This window comes from Salminus brasiliensis, chromosome 10 (genome assembly GCF_030463535.1).
Source record: "Salminus brasiliensis chromosome 10, fSalBra1.hap2, whole genome shotgun sequence".
NCBI lineage: Eukaryota > Metazoa > Chordata > Actinopteri > Characiformes > Bryconidae > Salminus > Salminus brasiliensis.
Window position 1 is genome coordinate 6743240 of NC_132887.1, and position 26081 is coordinate 6769320.

Sequence of the window (26081 nt, forward strand, 5' to 3'; positions counted from 1 at the left end):
GTGCTCTAAATTCAAAGTTAGTGACACTGTTGTCTACAGCATGTCGTCACAGGTATCGTTGTAAGGCTTGCCATCTCTCTCTCTCTCTCTCTCTCTCTCTCTCTCTCTCCTGATCCGAATATGATCATTACCCTTGAATCAGCAACCAATTGTAAAAGCAAAAGAGGGGTGTGAGGGTACCAATGCATAAGTGTGTGGTTTATTTATTTATTTTTTTAATGCAATTTATAATAAAATGTATAATGTAATTTTAATACTGCAAGTCTTTTTAAAGGCTGTTTCCTCAAGTTATTTTTAGACACTGAGCCATAAATCTCTACTTCAGTAGCTCTTCAATAAACCACATTTTCTAGTTTTTTTTTACCTATCTATATTCTAAAGATTTATTATTATTATATATATTATATTATTAACAAATTCTTAATGGTATTTATGGACAAATAAAAGGACAAATCCAATATCCCCTCTGTAAAAACCTTTAATTTTAATCTGTTACAATAACATAAGAATTTTAAAACTTGACTTTATCCACTGTTCAGATTTTGGAAATATGCAAATATATTTTGCAGTAGCATTATTTAGATACTGCCTTATTTGCTTATTTAAACATTGTAATACAAAAAAGAATTGCCCTCGTGTAAATAATCCCCTCAGGACGTTTCGTGCTGATCTCTCTTGTTTTGTCATGGTCATGTTTTTTTTTTTTTTTTTTTTTTACCCTGTCTTGCAGTCATTTTGGACCACCTTTGGTTGACTCTGTGTGTACAGGTCAGCTGGTGTTCTCAAATTGGATATTAAATGCTGTACAAAACAACAAACGTGGAGATACTAGGTTTTGTTCTGGCATCAGTAATGTAACGAACCATTCCTCTTCGCTAGATCGAGAACGTGAGGCGCTCATCCTTCTTTCCTTCTGCCACCTTCAGGCCACCAGTCAGACAGACTTGGAGAACTGGGTAACCGCTATTCACTCTGCCAGTGCGTCCCTGTTCGCTAAGCGTCATGGGAAGGAGGACACACTGCGTTTGCTCCGCGGACAGATCCGTGGTCTCCTGCAGAAGATCGACATGGATGGCAAAATGAAGAAAATGGCTGAGCTCCAGCTGTCGATTGTCAGCGACCCCAAGAACAGGAAGGCCATTGAAAACCAGGTGAGCGAGTGTAGTTCTTCTGTAGGGCTTAGATTTGAATCACGCTGGTGATTGCTCCGACTCCGGTCTGGTGACTGGCTCAGAAGCAGTGCAAACAATGTAACAGATACTGCTTACTTTTGTTCTAGCTTGTTTGTTCTGCGATCGATCTCGGCTCTGCGTTTGTGTTGGACCTACTGATGAGGCTTAAGATTGTGGCTTCTGTTGGTCTGTTAGTTCATAGATAGTCTTGATGCACATACCAAGTATCTTAGTGGCCAAGATCTGTAGATTTTGCTTGTTTTAAAAGGAGTTGAATGGCCTTTGTGCCCTATCAGACACGCTGCATTTAAACTGATTGAATTTGGCTTCCTATTCAAGATGCACTATATGTGCAAAAGTTTGTGGACGCCCCTTATAATGAATGCATTCTAATAAACATGAACCTATTGGCATCATGCCTAATGCCGGGCGTGAGCTAGAAGGGTATAAAGCCTCAAGCTTTATACATTGAGCTGTGGAGCAGTGGAAGAACTGTGTTCTCTGGAATGATGGATGGTGCTCCGTTCAGTACTTTTGGGATGAGGTGGAGAATGCAATCAAATCCGCACAGCAATGCTCCTTCAAAATCTAGTAGAAAGCCTTTCTTAGTAGAGACTTACTCCAACAAAAGCAGTATCAACAACTTTTTTTTTACCTTTGATTTCAGAGGAAACAATGAAGGAGTAGATGTCCCAATACTTTTGTCAAGCAAACAACCATATTCACCATTTGTGTTGGACACATGGAATTTGATTTAGGGTCATCGAATTGCATCTGCTCACCTTTCGGTTGTTTCTGCTCTGAATCAGATGTAGCAGGTTAGCATTTCTTTCTCATGTCAGTGCTGCTGTTTCCCGTTAGCGGTCACAGTTATTTGCCATGGGGACTACTAAGGCCAATGCAAGGGTCAGAAAGGGGTCGGAGGGCAGTGAGCTCTAGTGGCTTTATCCCAGTTATGGGGTGCCAGGCGGTGTACGGAGGATTTGGAGAGGGGTAAGAGGTTAGCATAGTCTGGGAAACTGGACCTCTTTGAAGTCCTGTCCCTTTAAATTAGTGCCAGCTGGGTGTTGTTGTTTGAAGTCTCTTTCTTATCCCTCAAATGGAGTCATAATGGTCTTGCATTTGATACAGTTAAATGTCTGCCTGTTTAAAGGGTGCATAAACCAAAGCACCAAGTGAAAAAGGAGATCTGCGAAGAAAAGGCAAATTCCACATTAGTTTTAATGGTGCTAGCCATTGGTTCCAGATGGGTCCAGTGTGTACTAAACCGCTAAATCCACTTGGAAAGATGACTCTGTTTGGCGGGGGAATTGAGAGGCAAGATGGCATCGAATTACTAGCACTCATTTAGTTATTCATCTTTTACTTATGCTTAAATCTGGCTTTTAAAAAGAGCCTTTACTGTAATAGTGTCAAAATCCTGAGTCAGGCCTCCACAGTCAGCCAGTAGTGATGGAAACTGTAATATCTTTGGACTACTGCATCCTTACAAATGTCAACAGGCATTTAGAGGCCAAGGTGCTGTTAATTTATTTGAGCTACATCAGAGAAGCTCTGGGGCTCCAACAGTGCAGCCTGTGAACACCGATGATGAGGGTTCAGAAGATTCCACAGCCTGACCCTGTAATGCCTGATCTCTATCCAGCCCTTTCCACTCGCTTTAATGGTGCCTTTGTGAAGTGGGTGCGAGCTAATAGGATTTAAAGCTCCATACGGCTTGAATTCATCTTAATGAGGTGTATCTTCTCTAAACCTGTGGGTCCAGGCTCATTCAGACCTTCTGATGCTATCCCAAGCACCCAGTAAACAAGCAGTTTTGTCAACACTAGTAACCAAAAGCACACCTAATCAGACACATTTTAAAGCCTGCTGTTGGTTTTAGCTCTGCGAGCTCCATGCTGTTCATTCCAGACTAAGCAATTTCCCATTTTCTGCTATTACTTCACCATACTATCATTTATTTATATTAACTAAATGAAGTGAGGAGATTTGTATCAGCAGGAGAACATCACGGCCTGCTGTTTAATGTGGGGATCCATCTCTATTTGCAGACTTCATAAAACCATAATGGTGTTCATAGCCCGCCTACCTCAGCGAAAATAATACAGAGTCTTCTCTGGGCCGACTTGGGTTAAGAAAAATGCACGGGCATGATCACGATCCTTTCCTTTTTTTTTTTTTCCCTCAGACTGTTTCTGGAGATAGCACATTTTTGGGAGGGGGGAGGAGGACCTGTGGAGTGTTACAGACCTTTCCCTCTACCTCCCATGACTTTAGTTAGAGAGAAAATTATCAGTGTGGGGGTTTACTAGAGATCCCCCACCCACCCCAACAGCGTCAGTACCAGTAACGGCCCCAACCCCCTACCACTGTGTTCAATCATGACCTCCTCACATCTGAGAGCAATTACAGCTCTGCTGATACACCTCTCTAGCCTCTCAATTCTTTCTCTCCCACTCACTCACAAAGTGTTTGGACAACTCTCTTGACTAAATAATTTTGCCCAATAATTATTACAGCAAACTTTATATATTATACTTCCTGATCAAGTTACACAGCATTATGGCTTAAAATTACACAGCATTATGATTGCGCAGCCCGCACAAAAAAAAGTAAATAAATAAATATATATATATATATATATATATATATATATATATATATATATATATATATATATATATATATATAACATAACAAAATATATATATATATATATATATATATATATATATATATATATATATATATAATATTGCATTATGTGAATTTTTCAGGGTGCATGGACCATTACAGATGGATCATATTATATGGATGGATATCATATTTTGTCACTGCCAGTGAGAACTTTCTGATTGTCGATCTCTGCCTCTGGCCCCGATTATTCACAGATCCAGCAGTGGGATCAGAATCTGGAGAGGTTCAACATTGACCTCTTCCGCATGCGCTGTTACCTGGCCAGCCTGCAAGGAGGCGAACTGCCCAACCCAAAAAGCCTCCTGGCCACAGCCAGCAGGCCGTCTAAGGCTGCCCTGGGACGTCTGGGAATCTTCTCCGTCTCTTCTTTCCATGCACTGGTAAGTTTCTCCTACACATGAGCTAAACTCATGTCACACTCGTACTCGACACCTCTAAATATTTGTGGAAAGACGGTGTCCTTTTAAAGGGAGGACAAAACCCCCTTTCTGAAGGTCATCTTAAAGGTGGAAGAAGGGTGGAAGGTTGGGTTTCTGGAGTTGGGATTTGTTGTTTATCTGGTTGAGGTGAGCTATCTGGTTTGTTCTGCATTCCTCAGGTAGTGAACATAAAGGCTCATTAGCTTGTGCATGAATACTCATCTAACACCTTCTGAAAAGCCTTCAAATATCTTCCTCCTTTGAAAAATAAAGATGCTACAAAAGGTTCTTTGAGTGGTGCCAGAGAAGAACCACTTTTTGTGCTATAAGGAATGATTGTGAGAGCTGTGCGAGTGTGAAGAACCTTTTAAAGGCCTAAATAACCTTCTGTTAAAGTAAATGTTCTTTACTAGTGGTTACCAGAGATGCATTTCAGTGGCATTGTATAGAGAGCCCTTTGTAGCTTCTGTATTTTTAAGAGTGTAATTGTAGTTTTGCACACAGCCTTCAAGATGTGCCGTGAGAAGGGTGTTTTTCCTACTCTACTGACAGAACTCTGGCATTTTCAGGACTGAAAAAAAGCTGCATATCAACCTCAACCTTTTCTTCATCTCTCAGATCTGCTCCAGAGACGAGGCTACACTGAGGAAGCGCTCCCTCTCCCTGTCCCAGCGAGGCCGCAGCAGGAAAGGGGTCTTCTCCTCGCTCAAAGGCCTGGACAGCCTCACCAAACGCAGCCGTGATAAAAGACCCTCCGCCTCGCAGGTATCATGTTCAGGCTATCTGTTCTACACCGCTGACTGTTAATAAGCACTAAACAAATAATTATGGGACACCGTGAGACAGATTCAGCCTAGACGCCGCAGCACAGTAGTAATAATTGCATGTGAGAAGGAGCTTTGTTTAGCAGGTGTATTGGATCCGAACAAGTTCTTCGTGTGTTTGCGTTGTTTCTGGGCTTGTGGAGTTAGATTCTGCTGTGTGTCATGTGGCTGGGGGAATTCCTCATGCAGGTGCAAATAAGCACCTTTTGTAAGTCCTGTCAGCTTGGTAATTATTACCTTGAGAGTCATTATTTATTGATGGTGTTCAATTTCCTATCTCCGCCTTCTCTCTGAGAAACACGCTGTTCTGTTTTTCTTTTTCTGGCTGCAGGAAATTTATATTTTGAAAGATTTTATTGTGATTCTGAGGGTTTTATTCCGCATGGGTTGTTTAAATCCACACTCGACGCAAGACACTGCTGGTGAATAGGGTAAACATTTTACGAACACATCCCCAGTTTATTACTTTCATAAACTATTATTTTTGTATTTCTCATAATCTAAAATGTGTGTAAATATGCAAATGAGGCATTATCTGATGAAATATACTAAGATTTACATACATTTCAAAAACAGAAATATGAACAGTGAGTAAAGTCCAGTATCATTTTACTTGGACAGTCCATTATAGATGTAAAATAGGACCTTGTATGTGTCTCGTATATGCTCACCTGACATTCACCTAATTATGTATTAAATGCAACTGTATTCTGTGTTGATTGAACGCGACACTGCACCTAACCCTAGCCTTACCCTGGAATCAACCATATATCCTAATCGTAACCTAATCCTAAAAGGGTAAGAGTAAGATTAGGGTTCGGGTTAGGTGCTGGCTTGCATTTAATAGGCAGTCATTTACATTCAGGTTCAGTTGTATTTAAAAGGTGTTCAATTGAATGGTAGTTGAATGTTAATTGAATGCATCTACAGGCATCTATAATAGACCACCCAAGTAAATGTTACCTAAAATTCTTGTTTCATGTTGTTGACACAAGGTTTTCATAGAGAAAATGTTGGATCTCTCTTTTTCACACACACTAGATCAAAAAATGACATCAACAGCCATGAAAATACTCCTTTCACCCTAAAATGTAGGTATCAAATGTTATATAATTTAGAATATAATTGATATAATATGAGATTTCATGCTTTGGTTTAAATACCCTTTTTTCATGATTTGTTGCTGATACAAAGGAAATAACCATATTTGGATATGATTACATTGTACAGGAGAGCAATAGAGCATGCATGTTGTTAGAATGCTGACTGACCAGCTTTAGGAGAGGGAAATACTACAGGAAAAGGTAAAAAGACAAGGCCCTGGTCACCTTGTCTCCCCTGCCTGTCTTTACCAATAACAGCCTTTACCTACAACCCAATTGTAAATAAGAAAAATAAAAAGATCCTGATTATGCTTGGGGAGGTTACACACAGGACCCAGCCCATTCCCTTCACCCCTATTCAGCTAGGCACCTCCCTTCGTCAGTGCTTCACTGGCTGTAGCCCACCTCGGCCACATTAACCACTTTACATGTTGCTGATCCTGGCTTACCAATGATCCAGAGGCACAGTATTATGACCATATGTTCATGATCCATGGTCTCAACCGCCAATAAATCAGACCTACAGAAAATATTAAACACTATAATGAAATACTACAAGAACAGATTACAAACCCATACTTAATACTTACACCTAGGACCCAGCCCATCCCCTTCATCTATATTCTAACCACCCACAGCACTGCAGGCTCTTCACAGGGGTCAGCAGGTAGGTGCATACCTTCGTCACGGTTTCACTGAATTAAGCCCACAACACCTGTCGTCCAAAGTCTGCCATCCCAGACCCTCTCCCTCCAAGCTCACTTCACAGGATTTCGCTAGACTGCTCACAACTTCGATATTCTACACCAACAGCACACTGTATGCTCACCACGGCCTAGATCTTCGACCCCTGGATAAGAGAAATCTACAACACCTGAATGAGTGTTGAGCAAAAAAGCCCCAAATCTCAAATGTCTTGTTTTTTGCCTGCTGTGTTTTACCTTAAACGCCCTGTATGTTTGGATTCAGCCAAAATAAATAGACTGTTTCAATCAAATCGGACATATAAGCATGTGCACATCACTTACGGTTGGTAAAATGTCTTTTTATTTATTTATTTTTTTCTCTTTTATTTATTTCTCGTAACAAGGATTGCATTGACATAACCTACTGTTCTCAGAGTGGCCTTTCTCAGGTAAGAATATAATGGCGCTAGGTTTGTCCATCTGCCATCATAGTAACCCAAATGCCAGCTTGTTTTTTTTTTTTTCCTTTTCACCCCTAGGCTTACTGCAGCACATTGTCCCTGCCTGAATCCCATGCTCCTCACACACATACACACACACACACGTGCCCTATAACTATCCCAGGTGGCCTTAATTCTGACAAAGTGGCTCCCATCACTGTTAGGGGAGTGTCCCTGTCCCTCCCTGACATGTGTCGGGTAATGGGAGATCCAGCCGGCTTGGCTAATGAGTCCCAAATTCATTTCACACCGCAGAAGGCAGAGGTGAGAGAATGCGGGCGAGAGAGCGAGGGGAGGGGGAGAAATGGTTTATAAATTATTAAAAGCCATATGTGGTAAATTGCAGCCTGCTGTATGCTGCCCTGCAGTGACAAACAGATGGTTTGTGTAAGAGACCTGCGCTAGATGCTAAATATTAAACAGGCCAGCCTTTATATGGAAGCCTCTCGCATCAGCCTTCAAGGCAAGGTGTCTTTTTTTAGTTTCCCCCTCTCTTGTAGAGTCAAAGTAACAAAAGGCTGTTTAATTTCTCACAGCGGGGTCGAGGACCGTCCTGTGAGCAATATCTCTAAGCCAAATCTCTGTTCTCTTGTTCGGTGGGAGCTCAGAAACGTGTGAAAAGAAATAAGGGTGGCTTCAGCGCTAAAGAGACTGATCCTTCTTCCCCAAGGCCTGTTATTCCACAGGGTCTCTCTCTTTCTCTCGCTGATGTCTCAATTGTTCCCAGTCCGGAGTCCTTGAGTAATTGAGCCAAAATGCTACTTTTAACTGGGCAAGCCTCAGCACCTGATCCTGACCCTGCAATGCCGTGCCATGCCTTGCCTCCGCATTTAACCAATGGCAAGGTTTACTCTCCCGTTAGGGGTTAGGGCAGTGAGTCCACCCCCTCAGAGTGATGGGCAATTGGGGTTAGGTGGTACCTCCGCTCAAGGGCACCTCAGCTCTTCAGTCTCAAGCTTGCTTCTCTAACCTTTAGGCCTCGGCTGTAGTGCAGTGACCTACTAGGACCGGAGTCTGACAGCTGTGACTGTGTCTGTGGCACAATTGTCAAAAGTTTGTGGACACCTTCTCGCCCAACATTTCTTCTGAAATGAAGGATGTGCATATGGATTTCCCCTTTTGCTGCAGGATCAGCCTCAACTCTGTTTGGAACGCTCATACTAGATGTTGGAGCATTGCTGTGAGGATTTGATTGCAGTCATCCATGAGGGTGTTAGTGAGGCTGTTGAATAATTAGTTCTGGTTCATGACATAAAGGTATTGGAAGGAGCTCAACCACACCGGAAAAAGCAGTTCAGCTCACAAAGGCTTCAAATTAGGTGCTAAACCCTGCAGTGCAGTGGCCTGCCAGGACAGTTGGGGAGTGATTGGGTTTAGGTGGCACCTCCGCTCAAGACCACCTCAGCCGTTCAATCCCATCTGCCACAATTCAAAGGTATTATCACACTAGAGAAAGCAGTTCCACTGCTCCACAGCCCAATGCTGGGGGCCCTTTTTTTAATCTCTAGCCAGTGCTTTTCCAGATCGTCCTATTCTATCGGCACCTTTTTTCTATAAGATTACAAGCTCTATAAGCACAACTGAGACCCTTTGACGGCAAAGGGAAGTTCATTTTGTGGTGGAACCCGTTTCTCTGAGCTTATGACAAAGGTCTGAGTCCACCCTCCCCAGCCTGCCTGCTTGCTTTCCCAGCCTAATTCCTGCACTGCCACACTGCTTATTACTCCAGTCTAGCCTCAAGGCTCCTGCTTGTCATTGAAATAGTATCAAAGCAGGAGGTTCGCCGTGCCCAGTTTGTAATTACAGACAAAATGCTGGTTTGTCTGCAGCAGTGTTTGCGTTGCTATTGGCCTCCTCTGTCTGACAGAAGGGTGACTAAGAGTTTTATGAGACAGTGTTGATGTATTTAATTTTTTTTTTTTTTCCTTCCCTCTCTTTCAGATCTTTGACTGTGATGGAGAACAGGTTGGCTATCTTCCTCCTTCTAGCAGTGAGGTAAGGAAAACTGCCAGGAGGGCCTGTCCAGCCTTGAAGGTTACTTTTACAGTAGTCTATGAACATAAAGGTATAACTGAGGGTTTGCCTTCAGACCGTTGTGATTTCCATAATTAACACTTGTGTGGGAAAGGGTGTTTCCTATATCTGGACTTTCTTTGAATCCTAGAAGGTGTTTTATTGGGTCTCGTTTGGGTTTGAGGGCACGTTGTGGCCCGGTTTAGTGCAGAACATCTGCCCTGATGTCAAACAGCACTGTTTCTCTGTGTGGATACAATGCTGTGCATTGATGTGGAGTCTTCCAAGGCTTCCGTCAGTACAGTGAATGGTCAAATCCAGCCCTAGAAATTGGTCCACAAAGATTCCCTTTCATAAGGAGGACATTTCAGAGATTCTCATTTCCTGTGTTTGATGCCTCCGACCCTTTGGTTGAGGACACGAGCTGTATTTTCTGTCGAAGCCTCTGTAAAATGTAGTAGTAATATCCGTTTAATTGAGATGAGGTCTACTGGCTTCTTATTAGGATAAACCACTGTAATACCTACTTCTATATTTATCTTTTTTATATTCATCATTCTAAATCTGCAGTTTTTTTTTCTTACGAGTTCCTCTAAACATAATATTGTCTTGTTGCTAAGAGGCGTTGCTCAAGTCGTATTCTGTTATGGTGGTTACCTCAGGCATTAAAAAAGTTCTGCTGTGTTTCCATCTTTAAGAACACAGTAGCTACTATAAATGATCGCCCACCATTGTGGAAAGGAAAGTCTGAAGTAAGGGGTTGGGCACACTTGGGTCTTACATGCTTGCCAGCATCTGCAGGACAGTTGGCCTCGGTCAGTCATGAAAGGTTGAGGGTTGAGGATCACTGTGGCCTTTTTGGAAGGAATGAAAGTGCACAGTCAAACCGGTCAGCAGAGTACAGGCGAGGGGAATGGGATGTAAGGAGTAGCCTCCTGCTCCTCCTCCACTAGCCTCTGGTTCTCCTTGCCCTCCTCCGGCATCCTCCTCTGGCTTCTTGTTCTCTATGCCCTCCTACTGCCTCCTACGTTTACATTTACGGCATTTAGCTGACGCTCTTATCCAGAGCGACTTACAAGGTAACTCGTATAGGTTGTTAGGTGTTAGGAGTCTTGCCCAGGGACTCTTATTGGTGTGGCGCAGAATGCGGTCACCCAGACTGGGAATCGAAGCCTGGTCTCCCACATGATGTAATAGCTCACTGGCAGCTTGTGGTTTTATATGTTGTGCCACACCAACCACCAACCAAGCCCCTCTTTTGGCCTTTTGTTCTCCTTGTCCTCATCCGGCCTCCTCTGGCCTCCTCCACTGGCCTCTCGTTCTCCTTGCCCTCCTACGGCCTCCTCCGCTGGCCTCCTCCACTAGCCTCTGGTTCTCCTGGTCCTTCTCCGCTGGCCTCTCGTTCTCCTTGCCCTCCTACGGCCTCCTCCGCTGGCCTCCTCCACTAGCCTCTGGTTCTCCTTGCCCTCCTATGGCCTGCTCTGGCCTCCTCCACTAGCCTCTGGTTCTCCTGGTCCTTCTCCGCTGGCCTCTCATTCTCCTTGCCCTCCTACGGCCTCCTCCGCTGGCCTCCTCCACTAGCCTCTGGTTCTCCTTGCCCTCCTACGGCCTCCTCTGGCCTCCTCCACTAGCCTCTGGTTCTCCTGGTCCTCCTCCTGCCTCCTCCACTGGCCTCATGTTCTCCTTGCCCTCTTTCGGCCGTCCACCTCTGGCCTCTTGTTTTCATTGTCCTCCTCTGGCCTCTTGTTCTCTATGTCCTCCTAGGGCCTCCTCCTCTGGCCTCTTGCCCTCCCCGGCCTCCTTCTCTGGCTTCTCTTGCTCCAGCCTCTTTTCCACGTCCTGCATATCCTGAAGATATGCAGTGGTCAAACATCACTTATGCACTCTTTTCTTTTGGAGTTTAATAAATACATAAGCAAACATCTAACCTTCTGCCAGATACTTGTACATGTATATCTGGAGGAGCTCCTAGTATCTGCGTGTTTGACTGTGCTCTGAATGAGCCAGAATAACTATGTTCTCCTCTTGAGGCCACTTTGTTTTGCTTCTCTGAAAATGATCATTATTCAGAAGTGACAGCACCAACTGTGCTCCTGAGCTCACAGACCGGAGTTGTCTTGCTGGCTAGTGACACATACTTGCCAAAACATTGAGTTCCTTTGCTTTGGCACAGGTTTGAGGCAACTTTCTGAAAGCAAATGAATGCTGGTCTGTTTGAGACTGACTTTCCAGCCACCATGGGCAGAAGTGACATGCTGTTATTTTGACTGGTCAGTGACGGAGGATAGGTGTGTTTTTCCAGCACCAGAGATAGGAGGTTAAGTGAATGGACCTCAGTATTTCTTGTTTTGAGTGACACATCAGCAGTCAACCGCAGTGACGAATGTCACTAGACAACCTCAAAGAGTCATTTCATGTCCCTTCCAGCATTTATAAGCAGTTTTGTTTTGGGTACTTATGAATCATTATGAATCACTTATGAATAATTATGAATGTTAACTGCTTGTTTGACATGGGGCAGGGAGGTTAATATGTGCCAGAATGCAGTTCTGTACAATTCTACATGTTTAAAAGCCAGGATTTAATGAGATGATTTCTTTTTTAATTACTTAACTAAAGATTTTTTTTTTCTCAATTTATTTTTTACTTCATTCCATTTAAGTGGTCACAATAACCTGTATGTGTTTTTTTTCCAAAATCTCTCGCTTAAACAGTTCAAGATTCAGTAAAATTTGGGAGTATTAAAATGTGGATTGGGCCTTCCCCTCTGGCAAACAGGAAATTCTATAAAACTTTATAAAAGATGTTTAAAAGTATGTATTATAGTTGTTTTTTCACACTGTTATTTACACACTATATGGACAAAAGTATTGGGACACCCACACCTGCAGGAGCTTTTATGACCTCCCATTCTCAACTCCTAGGCATTCATATGGAGTTAGTGCCTCCCTTTGCAGCTCTAACAGCAGCAGGTCTGGAGCTCTGCAGTTATTGAGTCAGTTGGAGACTTTTCTGCACTTGGCTCTGAGCTCAGCACTCTGCCCTCAAAGTTACTGCCCGCTCTGTAACTTTACGTGGTCTGACACTTGGTCGCTGTGGTTCTCAAACGCTTCCACTTTTCAATAATACTGCTCAAAGCTGATGGTGAAATGTCTAGGAGGTAAGAAAGTTCACCAACTGACTTGTTGCAACAGCGGCATCCTGTTACAGAACTACGCTGGAGTTCAGTGAGCTCTTTAGAACCACCTATTCTTTCACTAATGTGTGTAAGAAAGGCAGACTACATGGCTTGTGGCTTAGTTTTATACACCCGTGGCAATGGGACTGAATGGAACACCTGAATTCAATGATCAAGTGGTGCGTCCCGATACTTTTGTCCATATAGTAACTACATATAACTACTACTATTTTATTACTACTAAACTAAACGAATTGACTTGAACGAGTTAAAGCTGCTGGAATGCACAGGGATCCAGAGTCGGTTTGGGAAAATCTGCATCTGTGCAGATGTTTTGTAGGCTTCAGACTTTAACGATGCTAATTTCTAAGCAATCATTTACCAGCTACATGATCATTATAATCAGAATTATCCATAACGACCTCGGACCATGACGTGACAAAATTTCCAAGCGGTTAGATGTGTGGCAGCTTGATGCACGGCTTGAGTCTGTGCCAGCTTTTGCATTTGCTCTGATGAAATGTATTGATTCTCTCTCTCTTGCTCGCTCTCGCTCTCGCCCTCTCACATTCACAGCGACTGGATGGTCTAGCTGATGTTTACTCAATACCACCACCTGAAGGCAGCCACTGGAACAGCGGTTTGGAAACCCCAGCCTGTGTGTACATGCCAGACTACCAGGCAGTAACGGTGGCTGTGAAAGGCCAGCACACAGTCATGGATGTTCTCACGTTGGCCTGCAAGGTAGGACAGCAACCGGTTCTTTCATAATTCATCCATTTAAACAGGGGCACTTTTATTAAAGTCTTTGAGAGGACACGTTAGGGAAGGTGGCAGACGCTAATGGGATTTTGATTATTCCAGAGATGATGTGGTTTTACAGGAAAGCTTCCCGGGAGATTTTATAACCTCATCTCCCTGATGTATAAAGAGTAGTAATCTCATTTAATGCAGAGTCCTAAGAGCGGCGCTACACTGGCCTGACTTAGCCGCACTGCTGCATACAGAGGCTCTCGTTTAGGGGTGGAACGATGCACAATATGCTACAATACAAATGCTGTACTTGCCATGATTTTTGCATTACATTGTGAAATATAAAAAACATTGAACTTGAGCTATATATATATATGTGTGTGTGTGTGTGTGTGTGTGTGTGTGTGCGTGCGCAGCGGGGCAAAAAAGAACCCTTCTAGGTTCACAGTAACACAGTAGTTTCAAATGAAGCCTCTGTTTAAACCTCTGCTCTGTACTGTAGCAACAGTTTGTACAAATATACATATGTTGTGGGAATATACACCCACCCCCAGCATTTCAGGCCCTGCGTGATTGATTTATGCTCATGCATGTGTCTATGTTGACCTGAGAAGGTGGAGAGAGCGTTTATTGGACACAGACACCTGTCATAGAATAGAGCAGAAGATGATCATTATAAAAACCTGACACACTCACAGATGCTCACCTTGACACTCTGTCCTCCTGCCCTGTGCTGGAGTGTGTGACAGCAGTGTGACAAACAGGCAGTTTATTTTAACCCAAATTACCACAGCCCACTCATTTTCACGGTCTGCTCTGGCGTGTTATGCCACCATCTGACCACTGTGTGTATTGCACTGAACTGCTGCAAGCTCTCCTGACCGCCCATTAACGAGAAGCAGAAGACCAAACGGGAAATGGTTCACACGTGAGCCAGGAGGAGTGTTATGTACTGTAAATGCAGTGTCCTTACTGGAATCTCCTCCTCAGGTAAAGAACCTCGACCCCAGTCTACACTGTCTGCGGCTGCGGAGATGTGGTGGTGATGGAATGGAGGTTTGCACTCCGGGAGGACATGAGCTCCTTCAGGACTTGGTATGGCCCAACCGGTCTACAGCACATCTACAGCGATCATGCTGAGGCTTAGTGTAACTGTGTAGATATAAGTAGTAAAATTAAGTGTTTAAAAAAACTTGTATCTCCGGTCTTGCCTTTTTTTTTTTTTTCCCCCCCCATGTTTTGACCGATTGTGAAAAAAAGAGGGGACCACTTTTTACATTGACTTTAATTTGTAGTTAGGAGTTTTTTCCTTCTCCTGTAAAGCTGCAGCTTGGGAAATTGTCTTAAAAAAAAATTGTTTTTACTTTTAGGTAATATGAAGCATTTCTTTTTATTTATTATGTATTACATAAAGTACAGATTAATTAATTAATTAATAAATTAAACAGTGTTAGTCATTTTTAATAGTAAATTTCTTCTTTACCTATAAAAAGGTAAATAATAAATAAAGGTAAATAAGGTCCAATAACTTCATCAAAATTAAATCATGATATCTCCTCTTCTACTTGAGTTGCTTTTGTAATACTCACTGATCTCTGCAACTTAAATAGTTAATAGCGCTGTTTTACCTGTGTCATCAAAGCTTTGTTTGTTTGTTTATTTATTTTTAATGTATAGTTTACATATCTGTGCAGTGCTAAACTGATTGATGAACCATTCTCTCGTCCTCAGTCGTATGAGGAGCTAGAGGTCAGCCCCCTGAACGTGTTCACTCTCCACATGACCAGGCCTTCATGCACTGGGGACTTTGGTAAGTGACTTGTGCTTGTACTGGGTGGTCTCCTGGGTGCCAGGCTTCTTTGCCTGACTCACAGCTTCTCACCTCCTGCTCTCCTGCCCCTCAGGGTTTGCTGTCACTGGCCATGTAGACAGCCTCCGAAACAGCCGCATCTTTGTCAGTGAAGTTCTCCCTGATGGAATCGCCTTCAGTCAAGGTATTGCTGCATATACTACATGAATCTGACTGCAAATAACACTGCTATTATTATTATTATTATTACTATTATTAGCAGTGGCAGTGGCAGCAGTAATAGTGTTCTTGGTGTTAATGTTAGTAGTAGTAGTGGTGGTAAGTAGTGTTAGAAAATTAATAATAGTAGTAGTAATTTTATTTAATTGGTGATTGCACAATTTCATGGACTGTAACATTACAATAACCACCAACCTCAGGAGTTTGCTTTGCTTCATATGTCTGCAGGCTTTTACTTCAGCCAAGTTTGTTTGTTTGTTTTTTAGGTCTAAGGCCAGGTGACGAGATCATGGTTCTGAATGGGTGTGAAGTGTCGTCTCTGGACCTAGGTCTAATTCAGACACTCTTCAGTGAGCAGACCCTGCATCTGACAATCAGACGAGAGCCACCATCACACAGACACGACACAGCCACCGCACACACTCGCAGCAGCCAGCAACAGCTATTGAAGGACTACCTGTTCCGCCATCATAGAGCCAAGTCTGCTACAGGTGCGAAAAACGTCGGAAGAGTGTTTTTGTTTTATTTAGATATACACACACACACCACATACATATGTACATATATATGTACTCTTTTTTTTATTTTTTTATTTTTTTTTTGGGGGGGGGGGGGGGGGGGGTTACACAGAGAGCCAACATGCATTAAATTCTTTGAGTACAGAAAGACCTTATTTGATTAAATGGTGAACTATAGATTGTAGTAGTTGCATGCATGCGCATATATATATATATATATATATATATATATATGTGAGAGTGAGAGAGAGAGAGAGAGAGACACAAACACCCTGTCAGATAACAAGTAAAGCACACTTTTGTCATTTCACAGCAATACTATGGAAGCCCTCCTTCTCATTTAACCTGTCAGTGGTCGTGACCACACACCCCACACACACTATAGAATTGGGACAATGAGAACACCCAGAGCCATCTCATCACCCAGGCAGCAATTTCTGATTTGGTGCCTTTCACAGTCACACATCAGCTATGGCTATTGACTGAGGAGAAAGCACTGTTCCTTCAGTTCATCCCACCCTCACCTCCTGCCAGTCAAGGAAATTGAACCTGCAACCTTCTGGCCCCGGTTTGTGGACACCCCTTCTAATAAATGCATCCGGCTACCTTAAGTTACACCAATTGCTGACACTGATGTGTGCATGTCTACCTACACATACACACAGCTTGCCTGATCTCTCTGGGGCAGATAAACTATTGGCACTATACCTAACGGCAGGTATGGGCTGGAGGAGGATAAAGCCCCCCCAGCATTGAGCTGTGGAGCAGTGTAACAGTGTTCTCTGGAATGATGGATGGTGCTCCATCCAATACTTTCGGAATGAGTTTGGGTTGGTGATTGACCAGCCAAGCCTTCTTCCCTGGACAGTAGAGACCGTTACTCCAACAAAAGCAGGCTTAACTTTGATTAACTTTGAGTGAATGAGCTGGTGTCCCAATACTTTTGTCCATATAGTGTATGTCTGAATGAATTTGATTATATTATTATACATATTAGTGCTTCTTTTTTGTTCAATTAGTCCAGGCTTACAAACCCTCAGACCGAGTGCATGACAGATGGCATGCAAATGTGCATCACACTTCCACATAAATGCTACTACTTTGCGAAAGCTGTGGTGTGTGAGTGTGAAAGCATGGGCAAATATGCAAGGATATGAGTTTGTCGGTTTGTGGTTTAAAGGTTATGTGGTGTGCATATATAGTTTATACTTAGTAGTTTGTTAAACAGCTGTTCCTGCCCGTTTCTCTTATTCAGCTGTGAGGGATCCTTTAAGTATTTCCTCCTTTATTTAGAAAAATACTACAAAATCATAAATATGATAAAACTACAGGTATGGTATAATATTATGCTACAGTCTCAGATCAACTCTAGCAGCACTAACCTTGCCTTTTAAAGTTACGCTTTGACGCTTGCCCCACCTCACCACGTACTTCCTTTCTAGAGCTCTCACAAGTCGCCTTCTGCTTTCTTTAACTGGAATCTTCCGCTCTGGCTGACGGACTCTTGCTAAAACCTGATAAGCGATAGCATCTCTCTTAGACTGAAAGTTTTAAGGAGTAGTGTCGACGTGTGTGTCAGCGCATTAGCACTGCATCTGCTCTGAAGAGGTTTTGGAGTGTCTCTGGTAGGTGGAAACTGTCTGATGTCTGTCTGGGTGTCTGATGCAGTAGCAGCAGTTATTATAGAGGGCATCCAGGCTTACCTGTAGGATGAGTGAATAAATAAGGTGATTTACATAAACGTAGTCATTGGGCTTAGTATATCGTAGCAGTCATGCAAACACCTTGTATCTCCGTTTTTCACTTTTTTCTTTTTTTTTTTTTGACATGATGTGAACCTGCAGTTGTTCCTCTTCATTGTGTCAAAGTTACATCAAGAGTGGACCAATAGAAATGCTCCAAATATCAAATATTTTTACATTGACTTCTATTGAAAGTTCAGAAGCTTTTTGTCATTTCCTGTGAAGTTGCCGTTTTTGCAGATGCAGAGTTTTTGGCCGGCGGCGACAGTAAGTCTGTACAGCTGTTTGAGCTGCTTGAGCAGTCTTGGCTGCCTGGTGCTTTTTTTGGAGCTTTTCTTCACTCCATAGACTTCGCACGTTGGTTAGGGCGATTGTGTCAGTGTCTTACGGATGTGGAGTAAGTGCCCATCATCTTATGACATCTTAATAACTTTGCATCGACATGGTCAGTAAAGAGGTACGGACTGGAGGCACGGTTCACTGCGAGACGTTTTAAGAACCCAGAATGAAAAAGACGAGAGCGGTCATTATTTACTGCGTGTTCAGTGACGACTGAACAACACACTGGTTAAAATAAACAGAAGAAAAGTAGCTGTGGGCAGTAAGATAATGATATTTTATTATTTCATTGATAACATTGTATTGTTTCCATAATTTATTAGTTGATGAGTAGTACTGTTTAATTAATGAGTCCTGTTTAATTAAGTGCAGCGGATATGTTGCGGATAAACTTCGGGCTATTCTGCATATTGTCTTCATGGCTAATGTTTTTTTTTTTTTTTTTTTAATATTATTTATTATTAGGTATTATACATATTTTTTTTTGCCCAGAAGTAGTATTTTGGAGCTGACCTAGTCTAAAGTTAAGCAAGTTACTTAGAAAAGCCAAAGCAGTGCTAGGATATCACACTCACTCATTCACACACCCACCCACAAACACTTGAGGCCAGGCCTGTGGTGCGCGTCTCAACTTTAGTAAGTGTAATTTTCACTTACAGTAGTAGACATCAGCGCTTCAGTAAGGACCAGAACCGATCTGTTTAAATAAAGATATTAAAAACTATGACCATTAACTGCTGGCCTGAATCGAGAGAGTTTGAGCCAGGAACTGTGGCCTCCAGTACTACAGTTCCTCACCACTGTATGACCCAGTTTAAACCATCAGCATAGTTCAAGTGAAAAAGACATTGAGGTGTGGATGTCCAAACTGACCTCTTTCCCACCACCTTTTTTGGTTTTGAGACCACCTTTTGCTTCCTGACCGTGAATGGCAGTAAGAGACCTGCGCACCAAGTTGCAGCAAGTTCTTGAACATTTAATAAAATCTGGCTTTAATGTTCAGCCAAAGCAGGAAATTATTCTTTATCACCATTTAAAAATAAATGATCTCTGTACAGTAATACATACATTAACTCCTTACAGCAACAGACCAATAAGTAGCTTTGATCAGATCATCAAAGCATCTCCTCAACTTAGGCCTTTAAACTTGAACCCCATCCTACCAGTCGCAACATCCTAACTACGTGGATACCAGTGTGTCCCCAGTGTCCTCTCTTTTTTTTGGAGGGGGGGCAATATTTTAATTTTGTATGTTACACACGTATCATGTACGTATCATGTATGTTACACACACACACACTTACATTTACGACATTTAGCAGACGCTCTTACAAAGTGCTTTGCTATTTACCCAAGAAAAACCTCAGCTAGTTAGAATAGACTAATAGTTCAAAGATACCTCTAATCTTAGACATTACTAAACACAAGTCAGTAAGGTGACCATAGTACTCTATTTGCCTAAGTACTCTCGGAAGAGGAGGGTCTTCAGTCTGGGTTTGAAGACAGCGAGCGTTGGACTCTGCTGTTCGGACACCCAGGGGAAGTTCGTTCCACCACTTCGGTGCAGGACAGTAAAAGAGCCTGGACGCTTGTCTTCCGTGGATTTTGAGGGATGGCGGGTCGAGCCGAGCCGTACTTGAAGCTGGAAGGGCTCTAGGTGCGGACTGGCTTTTGACCATTGCCATCAAGTACGGAGGGGCTGGCTGGTCCGTTCTTGGCTTTTTAGGCCAGCGTCAGGGTTTTGAATCTGATGCGGGCAGCAGCTACTGGAAGCCAGTGAAGAGAACGCAGCAGTGGAGTGACATGGCTGAATTTAGGGACAGACACACCCTCAGAGGTACTTGAGGGAGACACGCAAGCAATGGATGATGAAAATGCATTGGGTCATTTTAAAGTATTATTACTTGGAAATAGTAAAGACCTGCCATAATTAAATTTTTACCACTTCTAAGTAGTTGTCAAATAATGATAGAAGTGGTTGGAGATTAAAATTTTACCGTCCCAAAGATGTAATAACAATAAGCCAAAGCCAGGGTTTAAGGGACTGCTGTATTTTATATACAGTACTATCCTACTTTTACATACAGTACTTTTACCCACTTATGCACTATAATCAAAAGCATTTCCAAGATTCTACCACCTTTCGCTCAGCCCCCTATTATCATGACATTTTAGACCTCTGTCAGCTCACGCTCTTTCCCCATGACGATGGTTTTGTGCTGTACTACAGCTGACCGTGATCTGTGCCGTCCCAAGCAAATTTCATCATAAACCAGGGGCCGTCATGACTGTCTGATGTGAGTGTGACGGTGGGCGAAGGGAGGTAGCATCTCGTGTATATCCAGTAGGCCGTATTGCAGCCTGCAGTAGTGCTGGACAGTATGTTATTACACCGTATTTTGCCTATTGTCTCTTCAGTTTGTTAGGTCTGCTGACCTGAATGTGATTACATACTCGCTCGCTTTCATCCCATAAATAACATCTGCCCGGAGCCTGACTGCAGTTAGCAGCCGTGCCCCTGTGGCTGCAGTTGCTTGCCTCTGCCTGTAGAGGTGCTGTGTTTTATCTCGGCATGGCTTTGAGATGGGAGATCAGATACCCACTCAAACTGAGACTCCACTTAATGAAATCACTCCTGCTGAGCGCTCTTATTATACATCTAACAATGTGTGGCATGTTCCACACGCACAAAGCGAGCTCCACAGGGAGACGTCTATTTATATACAACTCAAGCCCAATAAGTGTTCTTTTGTGTGTTTGTGAGAGTGTTCGAGAAAGAGCGAGCGAGATGAGGATGGTGAGAGGGTTCTGCTTTATTCTCACTGCATAGAGAGCTGTATTATGATCATTAGTTCTGGAGGACGGAGAGTTGGAGGAATGCAGTGATGGGTGCTGATTTTATAATGTGTTTAAAAACGTATTTTAAGAACCTTAATCTTGGGCTTAAATGCTTTTGTACTGTTTGTAAAGAGGATTTTTTTATGTAAAGTGCTTTACAGACTAATACTTTAATATGAAGTTAATATGAATATAATGAGTCTAATAATATGAATATAATCAGTATGAAGCTTAAAATGAAAAGGCTTCAAATGTATTGTATTTCTATATGTGCTAGAAGTATATGTGTATTTATGTGAAACAGGAAAAGCTTAAGACACCCTCTGGGGGGAAAAAATGGTTTGTTATGGTTTGCATTCAGGATGGAGAGTGTTTGTGTCGAATGATCACCACCCCACCTAGCTCACACCTGGCATGAGGCATGGTGCCAATAGGTTCATGTTTATCTTCTGTACAGGGACTAGAAAAGCAGTGTTTGCATTTGCACATCTGTGTCGGCAACTTAAAGTAGCTGAATGCTTTCATTAGATAGGGTGTCCACAAACATTTTGGCACATACGGCTTTAAATACCGCTCTAGCCCATGCCTGGCATTGGGTATGGTGCCAGTAGGTTCGCTTTCCTATGGGGCTTGCATTTACACATCAGCATTGGGGGGGCGTTGGGGGTAGTATGTATAGTTTGACATATTTTTTTTGTCCCGAACTAAACTCATCTAAATAAAAAAAGGTGGGCAGGCATCCACGCTGCACAGCCATGCACTGCCTGAAGAGCACAAAGCTAAATGCTGCATATAGAAATGTTCACTTCCAAAGCATCCCCTGACATCCGTAGATAAAAAGGATGTGAATCCGTACTACAGCCTGAACACATTTCCTAGTGAGAACGCCTCGGTAATCTGTGTTGTTTTCCCCCCCTCTTTCAACAGATGTGTCCTGTGTGGGAGAGGGCCCGGGTAAAGCTGTAGAGAATGGTCTACAGCATCCCCACCACAGCCACAGAGCAGTGCAGCACAGCAAGGTAAGAGTTAACACTGCTTCACATGAGAGATAGAGAGAGGCCCATCTAATCATGTTATCATACGAAATGCGTTTCCAAACAGTCCAGAGATATTTAATTTCATCTCCCCCTCTGTGTCATACCCAGTGATTGCACATTTAGATGAGTGTGTCTCTTGATTTGCTTTGTAGGACAAAAAAAGAAAAGGCTCGAGTCCATAAATAGCAGCTTCTCGTCTGTTTCTGATGCTAAATGCAGAACGTCTTCTAAAACAGTGTATTTTAGGAGCGACTCGCCCTGATGTTTGTGCTCTGATGCTGTTGGATGTGTATAAGGGTCTGGTGGAGTAATCAAATAGTCGATCTGTCTGTCTGTCTGTCGGTCTGTCTGTCCTGAAAACATACAAAAGCAAAAAAGGCAGATCGAGCACAGACCGTGCTCAATGTCTCTTTGGTTACTGAAGTGTATAGACACATGCACACCTATTTAATACATCATACACAAATACACTGTATGGACATGGTTCAGGATTATCTGCTCCAGGCAGTACTTCTATACAGGGACTAGACAAGCTGTGTATCTGTGAATGCATGCGTTAGGAGGGACATGGTGTATATAGGCAAATGAAAAAGCTAAGTTTTGTTGATGTTAAAGAAAGAACCCATTCTCACAGAGAACACCTCTGAATACACACTTGCTGTGTATTTGCTAAAGTATACCTTAAAAAAAAGTCAATCTCAATGGTCATTTGTCACACAAAACTTTGTACTTTGCAAGAGAAATAAGAAAAGTCTTCTTATTTTTCATTGGAAAGTCTGTTGTTCCAAGTTGTTTTTTTTTTTTTTTTTTTTTTCTACTTCCAAAATGGCACGAAATTGGAAATTCAGAATGAACCAACAGAAATGCTCAGTTTTATTTTAATTTACTAGTAAAGTTGCCATTTTGGAGATGCTCCTTTTTATTTATTTATTTATATATTTATTCATAACCACAACAATATATTAAACATAAAACATTAGACTCAGGGTAAGGGGGCAAGCTATCACTGTCAACTATATATTTAGGTTTACATCAGTTTAAATAGCCAAAATAAATAAATAAGATCCCAAGAAAAAGGACATTTACTGAAACCAGTCGTCTAAAACGTGTCCGTCTTTCTGTCCTGGCTTTCAACAAGGCGAAACAAAAGCCCGGATCAGCAGCAGAGCTGCAAATGTCATACCATTCTTTCCTAACCTTTCCCCATCTTTTACTGGTGATTGTCTGTCTGATAATGGCCCTCTCTCTATAAAGTTGACACTTTATTTAATGGCCTGTTTTGGATCTTGTTTTGATTGGGTCAGCTGATCTCCAACATCAGATTTTGGATTTTTATAAATCGTTGAGTGTGTTGGGTCATGTGTTGGATCGTTTAGCCATTTCTAGCCGTTGACTAACGCATGTATAGAGAAATGTGTAGAGAGAAACATCACACGGACGACCAATCGGTTTCTGATTATCCTTACTTTGCTGCCCCCTAGTGTTGTGGAGATCTGTCTCTATTTAAAGGTGATGTTTTGACACGTGTTAATATTCTATAATTACGGTGGGTTGCCGAACGATTTTAGGGGGGGTCAATGCCCCTCTTGCCCCTCCTTCTAAATGTCAGCCACATCCACGTATATAATCTTGAGACCGATACCTAAATATTTATGAAATCTAAAAATTGGGACTATTGATCCTGATGAAAAATAGAAAGCTTACAAGTTTATAAAGGTGCGATTGTCCAGCATCACCTAAACTCCTCAGCTTTTCTGAAGTTCAGTAAATACATTCAGATATCAGACAAGCATTTGTCCGATACTAGTAATATATTTTTAAGCAACTATCTACTGTTACTGTGTACATAATTCTGATATTACTGCACATCCCTGCAAATAAGTGTGTCTGTTTTGGTGTCTGTGTTTCCTCTTGCTCATGTGGAAGCAGCTGCAGTGTCAAAGCCTGATTGGCACTATTAGTTATCACTCAGTGATTACCCTCTTCACAGCTCTGTGGCCTTTCCACAGCATGCTCATTACTGTCACAAACAGAGGAGCATCTACTCAGGCTGAGGGCGAAACGCACTCTGGACCAGACGCGTTGCTGTCCCCTCCCGGTGGCACAGATGCAGATGGGGGAACTAACAGGCTAATGTTGGGGCTGGTTTTTTTGCACGCTGGGCTGAAGTCCTTAGTCTGGTTGTCTGGAGCGGGCAGGCTGCAGAGAGCCCAGAAACGGGGGGACGCTGAAATGAGAGGGGGCTGAACATCATCTCTGTGTAATAGAATTAGAGGGACAGTTTAGGCTCTGTTTACTTTGTAGACACGCTGTGTGTGTTTTCGTTGGTGTTAAGATTGCGTCCACCTCTGTGGAAAAGCTTGCTTTTTATAGCTGGAAGTCGTTTATTTAAGAGTGCAGAATTCTTTTCTGCTTTCTTGGCTTTTGGGCCTCTTTAAATATTTTCAGCACTGCACAGTAAGTATCAGTTGGTCTGTTAATGATGAGTGGGTTTAGTTCCCTTGCTGTTAATTGATGTCGTGTATGGGGCGCTCTTGATGTGTTAAATGGATTAATTAAAGGCATTAGTTTGGATTTCAGAGTCACATTGCTCCGTCCTTGGCACAGCAGACTGATAAAGACACAAATTGTGTGAGATGTTCCAGCAAGTAGTGTTGTGTTTGTTTTGGCACAATGTATTTACACTGATTAGCCATAACATTAGTACCTGATCTGAGATACTTTGACAAGAGCTAAGTTGATGTGATGTCTAGACGACTGGCTCAGATAATCTCCAAAACACCAGACAGATCTGGTCTTGTGGGGGTTTTCTGGTATGCAGTGGTCAGTACCCACCAAAAATGGTTCAAGAACTGGCGGCAGGGCCGTGGACACCGAACACTCATTGATGCGATCAATGGAGGCACCACCTCACAACTTCCAGGACTTAAAGGATTTGCTGCTAATGTCTTGGTGGCAGATACCACAGACACCTTCAGAGGTCCTCTGGAGTTCATGTCTCAAATGGCCAGATCTGTTTTGGTGCACCTACTCAATATTAGGCTAGGTACTAATGTTTTGGCTGATCAGTGTATTTTCTACAGTCATTTAAATGGATGCTAAAAGGCACCTTTCAAACCTGCTATTTTGGTTTGGACCACGCAAAAAACAAACAAGGTAGGTGTGAAGGCACCCGAAGTATCTCGGGGTCTTGTCCACTAGTGATGGCAAGAGAGCTTGTAAGATCAATTGCAGGTTGGGCACAGCGACTTCAGTCATGCAATCACCATAAAGGACTGCAGTGGTAAGGAGAGAGCTGAGAGCCATGGAGCAAAGCTCTTAGTTGATTAACCAGTTGATCTACATCCCTATCCTCACCTATAGTACAGGAACTTTGGGAACGGACCATAAGAACGAGATTGTGGCTACATTGGGTCACTGGACTTGCGCTTCTTTATAGAATGAGGAGCTCTGTTATCTAGGGGGGGCTTGGAGTAAAGCCACTGCTCTACTCCTAACCCAAGCCAGCGATGGTTTGGGCATCTGATAAGGATTCTCCATGGTCATGTCCCACTGGATGTGTACCAGGCATATCCAGCTGGTAGAGGACCCTGAGGAAGACCCAGGACCTGAAGAGAGTATATCTCCTGGCTGGCCTGGGAGCCCCTGGGGATCCCCCAGGACGTTCTGGTGTAACTGGTTGGAGATGGACACGCCTTTGTGCTTGCCTCTTGATGATGATGATGATGATGATCATGGTTGATATTTCTGCTTTCCTAAGGGATCTCTCCAAATCATCCTGGCCCCGGTCTTTGAGCAGTGGAGGTGGATTAGACCAAGTAAACTCTTCCTGCTGGCTCTGTTTGTCCGTTGACAAGGACTGGTCCCTCTGGTGTGATGTCCTGAATTCCATTATACTGCAGTACATCTCAATCAAACCCAGCGTCTATTAATGCACCCATCGGTTTTCTGGCAGACGCTTGGTGCTATTGGTATTCAGGGCTGCTCCTCTGCTGGAGATATGCCCTGATCTGATTATTATCTTCTCTGTCAGTACTTCTCTCTGAAAATGTTATTTTATGCCTCACAGCAGAAATGCTGGAGAAAATAGATGTGTTATGATGTCATCAGCTGTGCTTGGCTGAGACTGATATCTGCATGCCTGGAAGCTCACAGCTCTTCATTTTAGTTGCACGGTGGAGATTTACGTGCATGAAACAGTGCTTGAACATGTTAACACCACAAATTAGAATA

General features: G+C 42.8%; 1 protein-coding gene across 2 annotated transcripts in view; it reads left to right on the top strand.

Annotated features, from left to right (window-relative positions):
* LOC140564037 (rho guanine nucleotide exchange factor TIAM2-like) overlaps nt 1-26081 on the top strand; it is a 94937-nt gene that overhangs the window by 42141 nt on the left and 26715 nt on the right. For both annotated transcript variants that reach the window (XM_072689073.1, XM_072689074.1), the window contains exons 6-15: nt 927-1151; nt 4064-4249; nt 4907-5053; nt 9343-9396; nt 13169-13336; nt 14336-14440; nt 15077-15155; nt 15250-15339; nt 15641-15865; nt 21739-21830. In XM_072689073.1, the coding sequence (XP_072545174.1) occupies nt 927-1151; nt 4064-4249; nt 4907-5053; nt 9343-9396; nt 13169-13336; nt 14336-14440; nt 15077-15155; nt 15250-15339; nt 15641-15865; nt 21739-21830 (1371 nt within the window). The remainder of the gene's footprint in view (nt 1-926; nt 1152-4063; nt 4250-4906; nt 5054-9342; nt 9397-13168; nt 13337-14335; nt 14441-15076; nt 15156-15249; nt 15340-15640; nt 15866-21738; nt 21831-26081) is intronic.